Source organism: Aspergillus mulundensis, assembly GCF_003369625.1.
Source record: "Aspergillus mulundensis strain DSM 5745 chromosome Unknown scaffold_31, whole genome shotgun sequence".
NCBI classification, from domain to species: Eukaryota; Fungi; Ascomycota; class Eurotiomycetes; order Eurotiales; family Aspergillaceae; genus Aspergillus; species Aspergillus mulundensis.
Window position 1 is genome coordinate 15444 of NW_020797919.1, and position 17414 is coordinate 32857.

Below are 17414 nucleotides of genomic sequence, written 5' to 3' on the forward strand. Positions count from 1 at the left end.
TAACATGGGATGAAGGCGTACCGGCGCCAGTTTCATCTTTAATCTAAATATCACGCATTGGAGGTCAGCAGATGCAAACGAGGGGATAGATGCTATGGATGGACTGGGTAAGCTTCTTCACGATCATAGCAGAGACGAGTAAGGTTAGAGGGCAAAGGCGCCTGGAAGATCAGCGGGCGCAGCAGGAGTAATTACCATCTTCTGGGTAGATCCTTTGGTCAGTGTGTAGCGATTGCGCAAGTCATTAATCTCGATGTCCTTGATGTAGTCCCCATCCGCAACATAGATCTCCGCGTTCAATTTTGCATCCCCACCAGTGGGGGTGGCAGATTGGGATGGGCTGGAAGTCTGTGATCAACCATTGTCAGCCCATGCGCGACGCCGGAGGAATGTATGTGAGGGAAGGCGAACTAACGGCGCGAATTGGAGGCACATCGACATGTTGGATTCCTTTCTTAGCTTGCAACTGGGCGTTGATTTTGGCGGCGGCGGCGGCTGGTATTTCGCGGTTAATAAGTTTTTTACTGTATAAGTTTTTTACTGTATATCTTCAGATCAAAGGACAATCAAGACGCACCAGCTGCAGCCGCTGGGTCTGCTTTGCTGCCCGCACCCGGGCTCCGAGGCTCACGGCTGAGCGGGCTGCGAGTTCGAGTGGCTTCAGATTGTCGCGAAGAAGGAGACCGAGAACGACGGTCGAAACGCGACTGTCGACGAGGCTCCGGGGTGGTTTGATCGAAGCGGGAGCGTTTCGGACGGCGATCGTCGTCAGCCATAGTAGCTATCGCGGAATCGGGATCTGAGGTGGAATTGAGTACAAAGTGAGCGTGTAGCCTGTGGCTGTAGACTACTAGAGTATTTTGCAAGAAGTTTAGTTTGGCGGTGGAGTAAAGACGATCCGGACTAGCGTAAATCTGCGAGAGGGCTGGACCGGGGTTCTTTGTTGCAATAAAAGCCGACTGAGAGATTGAAGGGATATAAGTCACTCAAAGGTTTAACTGCAACAAGGATAAGATTCCCGAGTTCCTGCTTTATTGACCGAGTAGAGTTGCCGTGCTGTCAATGCATTTGCACCAAGGAAGCTTAAGACTCCAGGTCACATGTCTATAGACTTAAAGTGCCCACTAGTCTTGACAAGGTTAGCGGTATTCTCCGGACGGAGAGCCAGTCAGACTCCGGATGGCGGAGAATGAGTCAGCTCCCCGAGGTCGGACCCGTGACCGGACCCAGATAAAAGGAAATGCGAAAGTCTATCAACGCTGCGATTCCTCAAACAAAACCGCCTGCACCGTGATTTACCCGCCTGTCTCTTCCAATCCGGGGAGATCATGGCTTTCCGGCAACCCCAGATGCTGTCCAAGACAGCGTCAATGTCCTTCCTATCGGTGGCCAGCCGCACCTCTCGTCTAGCGATTCGGTCCGCCTTCACCACTTCCACCAGGGCCTCCTCCAGCTCAACCTCAGCATTGGCCTACAAGTCCCTGCACCGCCGCTCCCCGCTCACTCTCCCCGTAGCGGACCTCTCTCAGCAATGGGATGCCCCCACCGCCGTCTCCTCCATCCTCTACGAGACCCCCGTTCGCCCGACGAACCCGCCCAAACGCCATGTGCTGAACTGTCTGGTACAGAACGAGCCCGGTGTGCTTTCCCGTGTCTCGGGGATCCTGGCCGCGCGCGGATTTAACATTGACAGTCTGGTTGTCTGCAACACTGAGGTGGAGGACTTGTCGCGCATGACTATCGTGCTGCAGGGTCAGGACGGCGTTGTCGAGCAGGCCCGCCGCCAGCTGGACGATCTCGTTCCCGTCTGGGCTGTTCTCGACTACACGGACTCTGCGCTTGTTCAGCGTGAGCTGCTCTTGGCCAAGGTCAGCATCCTGGGTCCTGAGTTCTTTGAGGAGCTGCTACAGCACCACCGCGAGATCACTACCCCCGTTGAATCCATCGAGGCACAGAAGGAGAAGGGCGGCGAGAACAAGGTCTCCAAGAGAAAGGAGGAATTCCATCCCCGCAACTTGCCTAGCAGCCAGGCTCTGAGACACAAGCACGAGCATTTGGATGCCATCACACGATTAACTCACCAGTTCGGTGGCAAGGTGTTGGATATCAGCACTAATAACTGCATTGTTGAACTGTCAGTCTCCCTTCCCCGCTCATTTCAGCTGTACGCCATACTGACCGAGATTGTAGTTCCGCCAAGCCAAACCGTATCGACTCCTTCATGAAACTCATATCTCCCTTCGGTATCCTCGAGTCCACCCGAACCGGTCTCATGGCTCTGCCTCGATCTCCTCTTTTTGAGGCCAACGAGGAGCTCGAGAAGGATGCTGCGGACGTGGTCGACGCCAGCACCCTCCCACCCGGTTAAAATTAACGCCCAGTACTGCAATTCAAAAGCGAAGTTCCTCTTTTTTGAATTAATTCTTGTAATATCGTGCATTTCCTTAGTCCAGCCAATTTTTTCGACTTGTACTCTGCAGCCCGCTGTATTTCTTTTGTCACCGTTAGACGCTAGCATTCTCTACTTGCGAATTGTTACTATTGACCTCAAGCATTGACTTCAAGGAATCCTCGGCCTCTAGTGCTTAAGTATACCAGAGAACCTACCAGTTCGATATGTAATATGCTGCCATGCAATGTGTAGAGAGGAGGGCGTTTGCTTCGATTATGTCTTGCAAGTGCTTTTCACTACTTCCGAGATACAGGAGTACTACTCGAATAGTATGCCATCGCTTGCTGAAGTAGTTCAAACCCTCAAAAAACCCAAGCCCGGCGCACCATCGATATGATGGTTTGCATCACAAATAAGATTTCCATAGAGTCGAGCCTTTTCCAGATGGAATAAAGCAGACGTAATAAAACTGGAAACCGGCAAGAAAAGAGCAGGATATTAAGGGTCATGGCGAGTAACGTATATTATTTGCGAAATGATTATTATTTTAGCATTCGAAACAAAGAAGCGCATGTGAACATTAAGTAAAACAACATAGGGAAAGAAGATAACAAGTTGAACTAACGGAAAAAGAAAGAGACGTTAATAAGTGGTCATCACAACGATGCCGCTCTCGTCATAAATCCAGCTGGGAGGATGCTGGAAAGCAAAACCATTCCAAAGCAAACGGTGCTCAAAGCCATTTTGGATCTGTGTAGCGCGGCGCATACATAGACTCCTGCAGAGAAATCTGTTGGGGCTTCTTCTGTTTTGTTTTTCTGGGTTGAAGTGTCAGGCCGTCCTTTGCTGGTTCTGCGCTCTGCGCCGGCGAAGCACAGTTTGGAGATTTCGAGACTAAGGTTTTAGGATCCACAATCTTGACTGGTTTCGTAGGCGGGGGTTTAGCGAAAGTAGGAGTTGATTGCTTAGAGGCTTTGGCTGCTCAAACATATTAGCAGTGTCGCCATCGAACAATACATTGAGCACTCACGAGCATAGATTGAGTCAGCTGTCCCAGAGTATGTAGGTGCTACTGCAGAGGGCGGTGTTAACCGTTGTTGCCCAGGGAGTAGATGGTCACCGTATAGATGAAATGGGCCATATAGCAGAGGGTTGCTGTAAATGAGATTAAGGACAGGGCTGTGCGGCTCCGGTAAGGGGGTATCCGCGATAGCAGGTACGGCAGTACCATCACTCAAAACGCTTTCCGACTCGGGTGCGGTGACCTCATCACTAGGTCTGCGCTGAAGGCTTACAGACGAATCAGAAGTAGAATGACAAGGCGAGCGGTACTTCGAAAACGGATTCGCGTTCGGTGTGAACTTTCTTGCTTGCGCATTCAAGCGTGATTGACACGGGGATGTGCTAGCCCTAGAGTATGATGTATTCCGGCTATGGGTCGGGGTGCTTTCAACGACAGGTGAAACAGCCTCAGGTACCTTCGTCGGGGCAATGGTTTTCGACTGTTCAGGTTCCAGACCTGGAGAAGTAAGAAGCTGCTGACCCTGAACTGTGTCTCTTTGTGGGACTCGAAGCTTTTGGAGACAAGTCTCCAATTTCTCCTTCAATGCAATCAGTGCTGATAGATTTTTATCAGACAAAGGTGTGCATTCAATGAGCTTGTATACTTTCTCGATCTCTTTAGCAAGGATCTCGTCCATGGAAACAGTGTCGATTTCCAGAGGAGACGATTGAGTACTTTGTAGCTCCGAAGATTGCGTAAAGTCCAACCCTTCCAATTCTTGTAGGGCTGGGCTTGGCGCAGGCCCGGAGTCCATTGCACAGTCGAAGTCGACAAGCGTACCGACTGGGTTCTCAGGACCAGTTTCGTCCTCAGGAATTGTAGGAGCTGTGAGGCGAGTGATGTCTTTCCGGTCTTGCGGTTTTCCAACATTTGGCGACCTTGGAGCTAGACAAGAACTCTCAGCACCACGGTCAGCCGCTTTCGGTTGAACCTGAGCCTTCGTCGTCTGGGTAAATAAACTCTGCTCCCCTCCGCGTCTGTTACTGTTAGCGACATCTTGCCGAAGATAGAGAATGTTCGGAAACCCACGTCAAATCATCAGCCGCCTTAAGAAACTCTGCGGGATCGCATACCCCCGAATAACTTCTGCTTCCAGTGTCAGAATAGACAGTTTGAACCAGAAAAAAAAACCGTTGCTACTTACAGCGGAGGTCGTCTGGTTTTGACTTTAGGATTTGGAGCAGTGTGCGCACCTTAATAATGTTTTCATTAGCCTTCTCACAGTAAGTGTCTCAGAGGTCAATCCCTTACTGCGACCGGGTGGGTTCGCTGGAGCCGGAAACGATTGGTTGTAGGCGCTGTTGACAGTGTTATTCCTATCAAGCGCCGGATCCTGTGCCCTGCGGGACTGAGCCTTGAGTTTGTGCTTCGTCGATTTGCCAGGGTATCCGTTCGAATGAGTTGCAGGTGCAGAAAACACCCTGTTCGCAGCTCGATTTGAAGCACTTGGGTTCTGTATCTCTCCATCATGAAAAACGGGTGTGTAATGTCCCTGGCTTCTGTCTGGAAGTCGTTGGCCATGTGCACTACCTCCCCGTAATTCATCCAGGAGCTTCAGACGGTGGAGCTGGCCATCTAGAAGGGGGTCAAGATGTTCTAAATCTTCGGTGTCGTCTGTTTTCTCGCCTATACCTTAGCCCAGAGTTAGCCCGGCGAGTGAACATCAAATAACCAGTAGAGATCTTACTAGCCCAGGCTTCTAGCAGAGGCTTGTTTTTTTCAGCAAGTTGTTGCTCTTCTGAGCCCCGCACGTTAGATCTCCTAGATAACTCAAGATGTTGCTTATAATGCAGACTAGCTTCTCTGGAAATGTGACCGCCTGTTGAGATGTTCTCGCTGCCTGTTGAGATTTTCTCCCTGCGAACTGTTCCTAAGTCTATCTTTAATTCCCGAACTCAGGGTTAGTCATTGGAGGTTATTTGTTGAAAGGCGGGGATGAATGTACCTCTTGCAACTTCCTCTTGCACTCCGCTACTGCGGCTGCTGCTGCTGCTGCTGCTTCGTCCATATTGTACGCCGGAATGCACGGAGACTGAATAAGAGGCTGAGGTAAACACAAGGTTGCAGTGAGTGTAGAAGGGTCTGTGTCCATAGTACGGGTGGTTGACTGGGTAGGGAGAGGGGACGTGTTATAACGGTGGGAAAAGGATTCTTTCAGTTTGAGACAATCGATGCAGGTTTGGAGGAAAGAACGGAAAGGAAAGCCCCCTATGGCACCTATGGCCTAAATATTGTTAGTCCAAAAGTTCACTTCTTCTCTCATAGGGCATGTGTTAGACCGCACCTCACTCTGGAAGTGTGGACCGATAGATAGGGGGCCGGCCCTCTGGAAGAAGTACCCTGGAAGTTGCGCGTGAAAAATAAATCCTAGATGCCGAAAACAAAGCTCCTCTGGAACAAAAGGTGATACAGGGTTGACTGAAAATGTGGTGGGAGTGTAGAGGCGAAGAGAGTTGGAAAAAGGAAAGATGGATCCCAAAAAGGAAAGATGGATCCCAACCGGGTCGTACTGAGACCCGTGGACGCAAACGCAACAATGCAGACGAGCAAATATTTGGTGGTCGGCGTTTGGCTTTTCAGTGGCTATACTTTCTCAGTGCAGGTTATTATGCAGACCGTTGTTCTTCTGTTAGTCTTCTGGTTTCGCTTGGTTATGGTCAGTACACTGAAAGTTAGAAGAGCAACAAATGGTATTGAGGTTGGTATTAGCTCGCAGCACATGTCTATATGTACAATTATTTGCAACCAGTTAGCCGTGATCTAATGTATGTAAGTATACAGGCAAGGCAACGCTGGAGATTTAAGTACTGCAAGTCGCTGTACCACCTTCGTCTGTGGCCGCCATCTGTCAGCTACGTCTTCCAAGACGATTGATGGAGAAGACGTACTCTTTATCATTTTCCCGATCGCCTGTAGAAGGCTAACCCCCATGACTGTTACTCCGAAGACGATGCACACATATGCAGGGATTTTCGCTTTGCGAGAGCCGTTGCTCAGCTTGATATAGCACAGAGGGGGGAAGATATATGCCAACGAAGCTGCGCTTGTCGCTCCGATTAATTCAAACACGGCACCCAAGTCGCAGGTTATTAACGCCATGGCTACGGATGTTAGCACCAAGGCAGTTGAGAAGATCAGGTGTCGATTCATGTTGAAAGACTCGTCGGGGAAGTAGTAGGTCGTCATAACCTCTCGGCAAACAAACGCCTCTAGCGGTAATGTAGTAAGCATGTTCAGGCCAAAGCAACTATATGCACGTTAGTTCGCCGGTGATCGGAAGTTTCAATTAGATGTAGTACTCACAGCCGCGCTACGTTGATCAGAATGTTATCAGACGGGAAATTGTTGAGTACATTGCCTTGCGTCTCGGAACCGAAAAAGAGGAAACCGGACACACCCATGAGCAGACACATAAGAAGCGATATCCCAGTCGAGTAATGGGTAACCTTGGCAAATCGATCCAGAGTTGGTTTCTTCAGTGAACCGTAGATTAAGAGACTATTATGGTCTTGATAATGTCAGCTGCGGTGTACTGACCGGGGAGCACTACGTACGACAAACAAACGCTAAGAATTATTAGTATATAGTTCAAAAAGATGTTGGGAACTGCAACTGGACTTACCGAATGAGATCACTCCAACAGCTTGAAAAAAGCCGGTGTTTACCAACAGCAGGCTTTTCACGTCACCACGAGACTCGTGTGGGACTCGGAAGCCTTGGGTAACAACGGCAATAACAATGACGGCCATGCTTATCAAGGCCAAAGTGGATGCTTTGGCTAACTACCCAAGAGTCAGCAGCAGAAACAGAGTAATGAGTGGTAGCATACCTTGGCAATATCCCGATATAAGGATAGTGGGTATGAGATACCCAAAACGAGGAGCACAATTATGGCCCGCCTATCAGTGAGGAGCCAAAGAAACGACATTTCTCGCAGAGAGGGAAACAGGGAACTTAAGACGTGGGGTATGGTATCCCCAACAATAATGCAGAAGGCGATCATACCACCAAACGCAAATGCCCATTGAGCCACGGAGATGGCAATTAGGCCAGATTTTCCGAAACAATGCTCCATCGTTGCCTGGAAGGAATCCGCGCCGCTCAGCTTGGAATTGACCACTATCAGACGGATAGTCCAGTCAACGGTGATAGTGAGCGCGACTAGAAGAATTATCCCCATCACCATGCCCGATTGCCGCAGCGCGTAAGGTTGGCCGATGATTCCCGCCCCGATAATGCTGTTCGCCATGTTCATAAACGCCATTTTCATCCCACTCCTTGGCCTCGCGCCCTCGAGATGCTCCTCGGGGAAGAATTCCTCAGACGTGGCCAGGGTAACGCTGGGTGCCTCGATGTTCGTTAAAAGGGGTATTCTTTGCCCAGCATGATGTCTCCCAGGGCGGCCCCTATCAACGTAGTCCTCCTCGTCCAGCCACTGTACGTCTTGAGAGTCGCGATGGTCCTCATTGACACGTCCCTCATCCTCAGTATCCTCAGCGATATCAAATCTCACGCGGTTCTGTGTCCGGGGCTGGCGACGCCCTGCATCCGCAGGTAGAAATGGTGTAGATCGCAACGGCGGCTCATCGGGAAGAACGGCATCATTGTGCTCCTCGTTCAACAAATCTGAAAGAAGGCGCTGTGATTCCAGCTTATCATGTCCATCAGCTTCAGCCAGGAAAGGTTGTTGTCTCTCATCACCGCGCATTGCTGATTTTGAGAGTCTTGACAGCCATCATGTTACTGAAAGAGCTCCATCAAATGTGGCCAGTATGCACGTGACAGTGTTTTATCGATAGGCTTATCGATAAGCTTATCTAAGAACTATACGCAGCTTCAAGTCTACTCCGCACACTTCCACAAACTCAAATATGTACGATATTGGCAGCATGGCATTTTTATAATTGGGAAGCAGCTGTCTCAGTATGTACATTTAGTACTGCTCAGCGTATGGCTACAACGGGATACTTATCCTCGAGGGTACAGCGCCTAAAACGCACGTTCCTAGAAATATCTCGACGAGTCGACAGCGCCCAAAAATGAGTTAGAACTCGAAAATGACTGCTCAGCACGTTTTCCGAGATAATTCTCCTATGCCTCTTGGAAACTACTCGCAAGCAGAGAAGGCTATCTCTTCGTTGGCGAGGGGTTCCCGGGTAAGTCTTGGGACATATATTTGGGACATATATTTGGTCAGCACATCGAGTCAGTACAGCAAAACTCCGAATTTCCCCTAATTTTTCGACACACAATGGCCTGTTTCAAAACCGGTATGCTACGATCTGTAAAGAGCATATATCATGAGTTACTCTATAGATCTTGGGAAGATAAACTTTTCTTCATCAGTTTCAGATTTAACGCTATTTTTACGAGCTTCTGCGTCGATGTTGCTTCCTCCAGAGAGGCCAGACATACACGACCTGGGGCGCCTGAAAGAAGCACTGAGCTCTGGCAATATTTGGGTATCCCAAGCGCCTGAGATCAAGCTCCATGTTTGTATTGCTTCAATCTTCGAATTGCACTCAGTTTTCGTACGTTTTGTGTCTCAACTTGGGGACTCTATTTGCAAGGCTAAGGTATTTCTGTCGAATTAGTAGCCCTGGAGTGTGCTGTGACTCAATTTATTGAGCAAGCTGACAATTTGCAGATGTGGGCGGATCTAGAACTGGCTGTGTTTTACAAAAGTTGCATCTACGAGTCCGAGCAGACAACACCGGCATACGTTCTCTCGTTTGGGATACAGAAACGTCTTGGGCCAGAACAGAGGGCGGCAACCCCTAGATTACCCAGGGTTCTGAGAGATGCCAGTGACGCAGTCCATCCTACTGACGTATCGGCTTTCCGTATAACTTCCATCAACGTCCGCATGGATTATAGTCACTACAACAAACAACGGAAACGGCGCTCACAAACTGAACCACGCCGAAGAAACTATCTGACACCAACAACAGAGTTCAACGATGGGGGTAGCTCTGGGACATACCATCTGTCAAACGACATTCTAATCATGGAAAGGGCCCACGACTCGCTACTCCAGAACGACACGGAGGAAGTGAACCTAGGATGGGGATATCCTACCCATACAAGCCCCGAGATCTCCACCTATTCAGAGCTTAGCACCTTGTTTCTAGAGGGACTGAGGACGCTGGTTTTTGGGTCTGGAGTGGCAAGACACAGGAAGAGCCAAACAAGACACGACATCTTCCAAAGCCTATCCGGAATCGCGCCCTCAGTTTTCAAGCTCGGCTATCGTGAGGTGAGCTCTACGGCGAGAGCATAAGGCTCAAGCTGACAGTATTTACTCCTCAATTCAGGCAATGAACCAACGGTCACGGTTAATACCGTCAATCGCGAAATCCTTGACCTCATTAGTGGGACACAGCAATGACCAAACTCTCAAGGACAAGCTTGCCTCCACTGGATCAGTACTCAGCTCAAGCTCGCACATTTCTATATCACAGAGGAGTAATAACCTAAAGACTATAATCAAGACCAGGCTCTGGACTATGGCCCAGAAACGACTCTATAGCGCACCAACCCCGAAGCACCTGAAACATTCTTCCAATCAATTGCCCGGCGCAGACAGCGACGAGAAGGCACAGGATGAGAATCTCCTCTCTGAAACAATGGCGGAGGAATCAGCCTACATCGGCGACGATCCCATCGATGCCGATTACGGATTGGACTTCAGTTCGGAGATTTGCCCAGACGGCAGCGAACACAATCTTATTTTCGACTATGAAGAGTGTGGAGACGAATATGACTCAATCATGATCCTCGAAGACTCGAATACTACTAACCCAGCACCATTTCCAGGAGAACCTCTTGAGGATTTGGCCTTAAGAGGCAACTTACCAGCCCATTTTAAAGACAAGATGAGCCTAACATCGCCATACACATGCACATCATCAGTCCCACTATCATTTGCCAGCCATGAAAGACCAGACACAGACCTCGAAATGCTTGATGTGGATTCCGAGTCCGCAAACGGCTTTCCGCCTCCTCCTAGCCAAAAGTCCTCACCAACTGATCACCATGGAGATGACCAGGAGTTTATCGATCTGTGCGAGGGTCGGCCATACTTAGACCAACGTCAGACGTCCTTTCCGATAAGTCCATCTATTGATCGAAGCTCGCATGTCAGTAGGAAAGAGGATTTTGACATGCTCAGTGATGATTTATGACCGAAGGCCCGTTATCGGAGAGTCCTCGATAGGGAGGCTATATAGTTCTTTCGGATGTAGAGTAAATTATGTATTTTGATATGGAGACAGCCACTCAGAATAGACATAAATAATGCATGTGCACCTCTATGCTCTCTATGCCTATTGCGCAGCTCGAATGAGTCCGCAAATCGTCACATCTGGGACGCAGGAAATGGCAAGAAGTCGCGCTGTATGGGAAGAGTTGATACAGTTAGTATATGCGCATGAGGATGAATTTATTGTATAGATGACAAGGGCACTTAAATATTTGAGCCCAAGGGCAGGGTATAGTAAAGAAGAAAGGCCAAAGGAAACAAAAGCAAAACCCAAGATGATCAAACAACCCTCTATCATTAAAACTTCGCTCCGAGTGCATAGAATTTGATACAATAAATCACCGCAACAAAAGAAACATAGGCTCCTTAGACATTTGGCTCAGCGGTTAAACATATCACATAACACCGCTGATGCCACACAGTCTGAATCAAAGTTGTTCATCATCAAAGAGAATTCCATAATTCTGGTTTGCCGGAGGAAAAGTGTTCCCCGGAGTTAAGAAGCCACACGAATACCATTACAAGCGGGCTGAAGAATGTTCTCAGGCGAGTTCTGGTCTTTCCTTTGTGGTATATTGCTGTAGGCTCCGGAGCGTTCCCACGACTTTGCATCAGAAACCTGGGGCAGTCGAGAGAGCGTTGAGGGGTCAAATTCATCTATAAACACCTCGTCTAGCAGTCGTTGTTTTGGGCGAGAATAGCGGAGATACTCGTCGAGAATGTCCTGCCTGTCCCAACCTTGTAGCTTCCGAAAACACGCAGTCACACACCCAGTACGATGCTATTATCATCTAGTTAGAGATTGGGCCAAGAATGTTCGGACTCCAGTGCTTACTTTTCCTTTATTGCAGTGGATGAGAATAGGGTGGTTGGCCTTGTTGAGCATGAGTCGCAGAATGGCGTTCACGACACGATCTGGTGTTTTGACAGCAGGATCCTTGTTCGCAATGAACGGGATGCGATGATGATTGATGCCACTCTCTTTCAGGAAATTCTCGTGGCTCTGTGTATAAGGCTCGTCGACGAGGGTACTGTGAACTGTGCGTAAGTCATAGTTTGGAGATGACAGGGACAAGGCCTTACATGACGGTTCGTAATCCTAGAGCTCTGAGCGCCGGAAGGTTCCAGGGCTGAGGAAACGAGCTGCGGTAGATTCCTTTCACAACCTCCCCGAAATTCTCAGGGAGTTCTAGTTCTGGCAGTCCAACATCTGAATCCACGGAGCTCAGCGACGAGACCCTGGTGCCCTGTTTGTCGACTATAGCGAGGACCGCCGTTAGCTAGCAATATAGCACACGGGTCAGCTTGACGAGATATACCTTGCTGGCTTTCATTAATGTTGTTGGTGGTCTTTTTTATCAGCGGGTACGTCATCGTCAAAGCGTTTCAAAGAGGTAATAGACGGCTAACTCGACGCGTCGCCCAGGGGTCAAAAAAAAGGGAATACTGTCGAAATTCTGCAGAAGCTTGAAAGAGAGTATAGACTGCAAAAATTGACGTAGCCGTCAAAACAGAACAGAAATGAAGAAAGAAAAAAGACGACCAATCTAAGGTAGACTGGGGAAGCCTAGCTGTCCACCTGAAGGCCAACCATGTTGAAAGGAGGTGTGAATAGTCGAGCTGGACAGAACAGACGACAAAATGCTTGATTTCTGGTTAATGCCCACTATGCAGAAGAGTGGTGGGTGAATAAAGAAAGGTTCAGTGTTATAGTAAAAAGGGACCGGGGCGGTGAGGTGGAAGAGAAGTAAACAACCACAGGACACTGCAAAAAAAGGCCTCCAAGTGTGCAGCCCGAAACAGAATCATAAGACACTGCCAGTACACCAGGGGCCCGAGGAACAGCCAAAAAGGAAGATGTCGAGGTGGCTAAGAAGGCATGGTTGAGAAGGAGCAGTAGCAGGATCAATGTACTTATTGCAGTCTTTTGGCTGACAAACAGTCAAAAATGACACGCCTGCGAATTTTGCGAAGGCAGAAATTCTTGCCTGATAGGCCCCGAGTGAATTGCTCAGGCAGCCCTAGAAACTTAGGGAAGTTGAGTGGAAGGAGGTGGAGAAGGAAAGAAGGATGGACGCCACAACAGTAATCTGCATGGCAGTAAGAGAAGGATATCTATCCTTGACAAAGTGTCTGAGGGCTCCGACGCTATAAACCACTTGGTTTAGTGGTAATTCTTCGCCATCTAGTAGCTCTATACATAAAAAATACATGACTGACTGATTCTCCGTCCTCGGCATCATAAAATCCGCTAGGGCTATGCAAGAAGAGCAGCGAGAGAATATGATGAATCAAGGGGCTTCTTCCCCGAGCCCAAACATCCTGGTAGAGTTGGCCCACGCGCTATGAGCAAAGAATTAGCGGTGAAATGATTACAGTACACGGGGAAGACTCACGCTTCGCAGACCTCCTCCACAGTTATTCCCTTGACCCCAGCAATGACATGTGCAACCTGGGCTATCGCAACAGGTTCATTGCGACCCTTGACCATACAGCCCTTCTGCCATCTTTCCTTCTTGACTGCCTTTGGCAATGGCGGAGCTCCATTCAGGAATTTCGAGGACGCGTGGGAGGGGCGGATCTCGCACTGTACGGTAAAGTCAGCAGCCTAGAAAGGATCGAGCATGGCAATAATGATTCTTACCCAAGGCCCATCGGTCTCAATTTGAATTCGCTCTAACGGGATGGCCTTTACTACTTCCAAATTTTCTTCGGTCTTCAGGCTGCATCCGTTGACTCCAATATCCAAACCAAGCGCCACCAGTCTGTTCATCTCTTCCATAGTTCCTGTAAAGCTATGAACGAGCCCTCGTTTTGGGAGCTTTTCCAGCCTTGGTGCTAGAAGCTTTTCAAAGTCTTCACTGGCTGCTCTTGAATGCAAAAAAAGCGGAAGCTGAATCTCAACCGCGAGGTCAAGCTGGGCCTCGAAATATTTCAGTTGCGGCTCCTTGGGACTCAGGAAAAGCCGGTCATAATCCAAACCGAATTCACCAAAGGCAACAGCATGGCCTGCTTGCTTTGCCTCTTGTGCTAGTGACCGAAGCTCATCCAGCAGCCTTTCCGGACCACCGGGGAAGCTATCAAACAGCTTGGCCTGACAAGGATGAACTCCAACAGTTGCGTAGCAAAAGCCGGCTAATGAACATTAGTCCTCGTTGTCCTAAATGATAAGCTAGAGTTCAACCAACATACGGTACTTCTGAGCAATTTCGATCGCACGCTTGGATTCCTCCAGGTCAGAGCCGGTTACCATAAACTTCTCGCAGCCAACATCCCGTGCTCGTTCGATGATATCGTCCAAGTCACCGTCATGAACTTGTTTTCCGTGGTAGTTGCCTTGGAATACCGGGTCACTCAGGTTGATTCCGATCTGAGTTTTAAGCCTCTAATCAGCTTCCCGACGACGAAGAAACCGCATACGAAGAGAACCCACATCCACATATCTAAGGGTTAGACTCGTCTCACCCATTGCGAGACAGTGGGCAGATGCAGAAAAATACGCAGAGCTTCCCCGTTTGGTGAATGTGGGATGGGGCACCGAAGACCGAGAGATAATACCAGTTGTGTACGACGCTGCCAAATTATGAGCATATAAGCCATCAAGATATACAATAAGACAACTCCCGCCTGACACCAGGAGACCGTCAATGAGCACATCAGTAGTAAGAACACACCTTGGCTCTGGCAAACAGGAAGCGATAATCGAGGGCACGCCTTGATTCCTCTAGTTCCTCTAGCGATAAGGAGGAGGACAGAAGATGTATTGAAACTTCCAAGCTTCTTAAAGGTGCTGTCTACGAAGAAGCCCACATTCATCGGTAGACTAGCGAATGGCTTTATGCAGTGTTCTATGAACCTGAAGAACATTCAGAGGCTGAACGTCGCCATTCGTGCCTTAGGTACCGTAGTCTTGGCGGTCACCAGCCACTGAAGTTGTGGCTGATGCGGTTCCCGCACGTTTCGACAGTCATCCGATCGTTCTGCCAAAATCGAAACTCGACCGGAGAGTGAGAAATTCTAGGCTTAGCCGGGGCCCATTCAAGAGGCACACAATGCTGATATCTCGCTCATCGTGATTGGCCACTATAACCCTTGCAGGCTTCGAAGCAGCCGATAGGACCTTCAGGATATGGGACATTCAACTGTACGAGATGAGGTCGCGCCTCTGAACGTGTTTGAAGTCAACGACTTCTGTACAGCGTATATGACACCTTTGATCGGGAACTTTCCGAGAAGTTTGATGTGATCTTCTTAGCCATGGCGAATGAAAACCACCCATTTTGCGGACTTATTCCCGTTGCCCTGTGGGCCTGCTAACGATCTCCGCATTATCGCTGAGAAGTGCGGAGGTCCAGGGTTCCTCGGACGCACTTAGCCCGAAAGCTAACCCGTATAACTTCACGCGCCCCCTCCGCATTATCCTGCAGGGATTGAGGCCTTTTAGACGGCGCAGCCTGCTCATCCTATTCGGAATAATCTGGCTTTTGCGTCTTCGGGTTGAACAGATAATCGCAGCGGCTGATCACGACATCTATTGTGGAAGATGGCACAAGAAAAGCTCATATCTACTCAAGAAATATCCAGCCACAAAACGCCAGATGATTGTTGGATCGTGGTCGACAACCAAGTGTGGGACGTGACTGGTTTCTTAGACACACATCCCGGAGGGCCCACAAGTGAGATCAAAAGATGAGGCCCACTGAGTGCTATCGCTAATCAAGTCTCTAGTTATCTTGAAATACGCTGGCCGCGATGCTACCAGGGCGTACTCCGAGGTTCACACCTCAGGGCTCTTGAAAGCAGAACTGGCACCGGATCAGTATAAGGGCAAGCTTGACGAGTCGACGATCGACGAAAACTGGCATAAGCAACCAGCGAGCGAGAACCCCGAAGCAGTGTGGGGGAACGACAAGCCGCCTCTCGAAACGCTGATCAACTCTCACGACTTCGAGCATGTGGCTTCCAGAACTGCCAGTAAGAAGACGTGGGCTTTTTATTCCAGCGCAGCTACGGATCTCATCACGCGTGATGCGAACAAATCATGCTTTAATCGCATCTGGTTTCGTCCTCGGGTGCTGAAAAACGTCCGGTCTGTGGATACCAAGTCAAAGATTCTCGGAGTGGACAGCTCTATTCCATTGTTCGTCAGCCCTGCGGCCATGGCCAAGCTTATCCACCAGGATGGAGAATGTGCCATTGCGCGGGCGTGTGAGAGCCGAGGGATCATGCAGGGGGTACGTGCTTGGAGGCTCGCGGATTCTTCCTCTTGCTAATAATGGCGGCAGGTTTCAAATAACTCCTCGTACACAATAGAGGAACTTAGGGATGCTGCCCCAGATGCAAGCTTCTTCTTTCAGCTATATGTCAACAGAGAGCGTGAAAAGTCAGCGGCGCTTCTACGTAAATGCTCGGCTAACCCTAATATCAAAGCAATCTTTGTCACGGTCGACGCGGCGTGGCCGGGGAAGCGGGAAGCAGACGAAAGAGTCAAGGCTGACGAGGGCTTATCCGTTCCTATGGCCCCTTCACAAGCAAAGAATGATAGCAAAGGCGGCGGGTTGGGACGAGTGATGGCAAGCTTCATTGACCCTGGACTGACATGGGAGGATCTTGTATGGGTTCGCAAACACACCCATCTTCCTGTATGCTTGAAAGGCATCATGTCTGCAGACGATGCCATCTTGGCGATGGAAGCCGGTTTGGACGGTATTCTGCTCAGCAATCACGGCGGGCGTAATCTCGATACGAGTCCTCCGTCGATTATTACCCTTCTTGAGCTTCACAAGCGCTGTCCGGAGATTTTTGACAGGATGGAGATCTATGTGGACAGCGGCATCCGGCGGGGAACAGACATTCTGAAAGCCATCTGCCTAGGCGCAACCGCAGTGGGGATGGGACGCAGCATGCTCTTCGCTACCAACTATGGCCAAGCTGGAGTTGAGCATCTGATCGACAGTAAGTTCCCTGTTCACCTGCATATTCCCTGGACAACGCGCTGACATTGTTAGTTCTGCGGGACGAATTGGAAACCGCTATGCGAAATACTGGAATCACCTCACTTGATGAAGCTGGCCCTCACCTTGTCCACACCGGGGACGTTGACCACTTGGTGCCGAGGAGTCCTTTACATCCCTACGCTCGGAAGATCGCCAGGGGCCGTAGCCCAAGGGCATCTAAGCTTTAAGCTCTAGGCGCAGTGCTGCGGAGTAAGCGCCTAAATCAACTGTCTTCCATCGCGATCGCGCAGTGGCAGACAGTACAAGGTCCGATACTATGCGCTCCTTATTGACCCACAAACGATAAAGATAGACATTGACTTGCATCATACTCAGTTATTGTGTTGCCTGATCCAGTGATCATATCTGAACAAAAGTACGCTGCACGCTGTAGAACGACGGAGTACTATGCGCCAAGCGAGTCAGTGGAGACGGCAATTTTTAGACATTTTCAGCCACGTTTATATCTCAAAATGCGGCGTATAGATGAGCACGATACACCAGAAGTCAGAACAAGGCCAGAACCTGACCCAGGGGTTATCTCAACGGAAATGCTCCGGAAAGGCCAGGGCAAGCTTCCATATCCTAAAAGCTCACATGACCCTGTCTCACCGCCCCTCAACAATTGCCAAAACAAGGCTGTAAATGTTGGACTAAAAAGCGAACGCTTAATAGCCAAAGTCATAATTTGGTTTGACATAC

At 49.4% G+C, this 17414-nt stretch overlaps 8 protein-coding genes across 8 annotated transcripts; 3 read left to right on the forward strand and 5 right to left on the reverse strand.

Annotated features, from left to right (window-relative positions):
- Positions 1 to 144: 144 nt before the first annotated feature.
- Positions 145 to 776, reverse strand: DSM5745_11566 (uncharacterized protein; the record flags this gene model as incomplete). The annotated part of the gene is made up of 3 exons (XM_026753582.1): positions 145 to 348; positions 416 to 495; positions 578 to 776. 3 exons carry the CDS (start codon positions 774 to 776, stop codon positions 145 to 147), a joined length of 483 nt encoding a protein of 160 aa, XP_026597853.1.
- Positions 777 to 1370: 594 nt separating this feature from the next.
- Positions 1371 to 2368, forward strand: DSM5745_11567 (acetolactate synthase regulatory subunit; the record flags this gene model as incomplete). The annotated part of the gene is made up of 2 exons (XM_026753583.1): positions 1371 to 2134; positions 2191 to 2368. The coding sequence occupies 2 exons, from the start codon at positions 1371 to 1373 to the stop codon at positions 2366 to 2368; spliced, it is 942 nt and encodes a 313-aa protein (XP_026597854.1).
- Positions 2369 to 3125: 757 nt separating this feature from the next.
- DSM5745_11568 (uncharacterized protein) lies at positions 3126 to 5463 on the reverse strand (the record flags this gene model as incomplete). Its single annotated transcript, XM_026753584.1, has 7 exons — positions 3126 to 3370; positions 3423 to 4432; positions 4485 to 4541; positions 4600 to 4648; positions 4707 to 5081; positions 5143 to 5335; positions 5401 to 5463. The coding sequence occupies 7 exons, from the start codon at positions 5461 to 5463 to the stop codon at positions 3126 to 3128; spliced, it is 1992 nt and encodes a 663-aa protein (XP_026597855.1).
- Positions 5464 to 6255: 792 nt separating this feature from the next.
- DSM5745_11569 (putative amino acid transporter) lies at positions 6256 to 8163 on the reverse strand (the record flags this gene model as incomplete). The annotated part of the gene is made up of 6 exons (XM_026753585.1): positions 6256 to 6287; positions 6344 to 6702; positions 6759 to 6963; positions 7010 to 7021; positions 7078 to 7237; positions 7285 to 8163. 6 exons carry the CDS (start codon positions 8161 to 8163, stop codon positions 6256 to 6258), a joined length of 1647 nt encoding a protein of 548 aa, XP_026597856.1.
- A 349-nt stretch (positions 8164 to 8512) lies between these two features.
- Positions 8513 to 10639, forward strand: DSM5745_11570 (uncharacterized protein; the record flags this gene model as incomplete). The annotated part of the gene is made up of 3 exons (XM_026753586.1): positions 8513 to 8611; positions 9103 to 9711; positions 9770 to 10639. 3 exons carry the CDS (start codon positions 8513 to 8515, stop codon positions 10637 to 10639), a joined length of 1578 nt encoding a protein of 525 aa, XP_026597857.1.
- A 573-nt stretch (positions 10640 to 11212) lies between these two features.
- On the reverse strand, positions 11213 to 12090 carry yphA (tyrosine phosphatase family protein; the record flags this gene model as incomplete). The annotated part of the gene is made up of 4 exons (XM_026753587.1): positions 11213 to 11497; positions 11552 to 11747; positions 11800 to 11974; positions 12036 to 12090. 4 exons carry the CDS (start codon positions 12088 to 12090, stop codon positions 11213 to 11215), a joined length of 711 nt encoding a protein of 236 aa, XP_026597858.1.
- A 917-nt stretch (positions 12091 to 13007) lies between these two features.
- DSM5745_11572 (3'-5'-exodeoxyribonuclease) lies at positions 13008 to 14185 on the reverse strand (the record flags this gene model as incomplete). The annotated part of the gene is made up of 5 exons (XM_026753588.1): positions 13008 to 13059; positions 13113 to 13303; positions 13361 to 13851; positions 13909 to 14086; positions 14150 to 14185. 5 exons carry the CDS (start codon positions 14183 to 14185, stop codon positions 13008 to 13010), a joined length of 948 nt encoding a protein of 315 aa, XP_026597859.1.
- Positions 14186 to 15259: 1074 nt separating this feature from the next.
- On the forward strand, positions 15260 to 16900 carry DSM5745_11573 (FMN-dependent alpha-hydroxy acid dehydrogenase; the record flags this gene model as incomplete). The annotated part of the gene is made up of 4 exons (XM_026753589.1): positions 15260 to 15392; positions 15445 to 15950; positions 16002 to 16671; positions 16725 to 16900. The coding sequence occupies 4 exons, from the start codon at positions 15260 to 15262 to the stop codon at positions 16898 to 16900; spliced, it is 1485 nt and encodes a 494-aa protein (XP_026597860.1).
- Between the last annotated feature and the right edge of the window lie 514 nt (positions 16901 to 17414).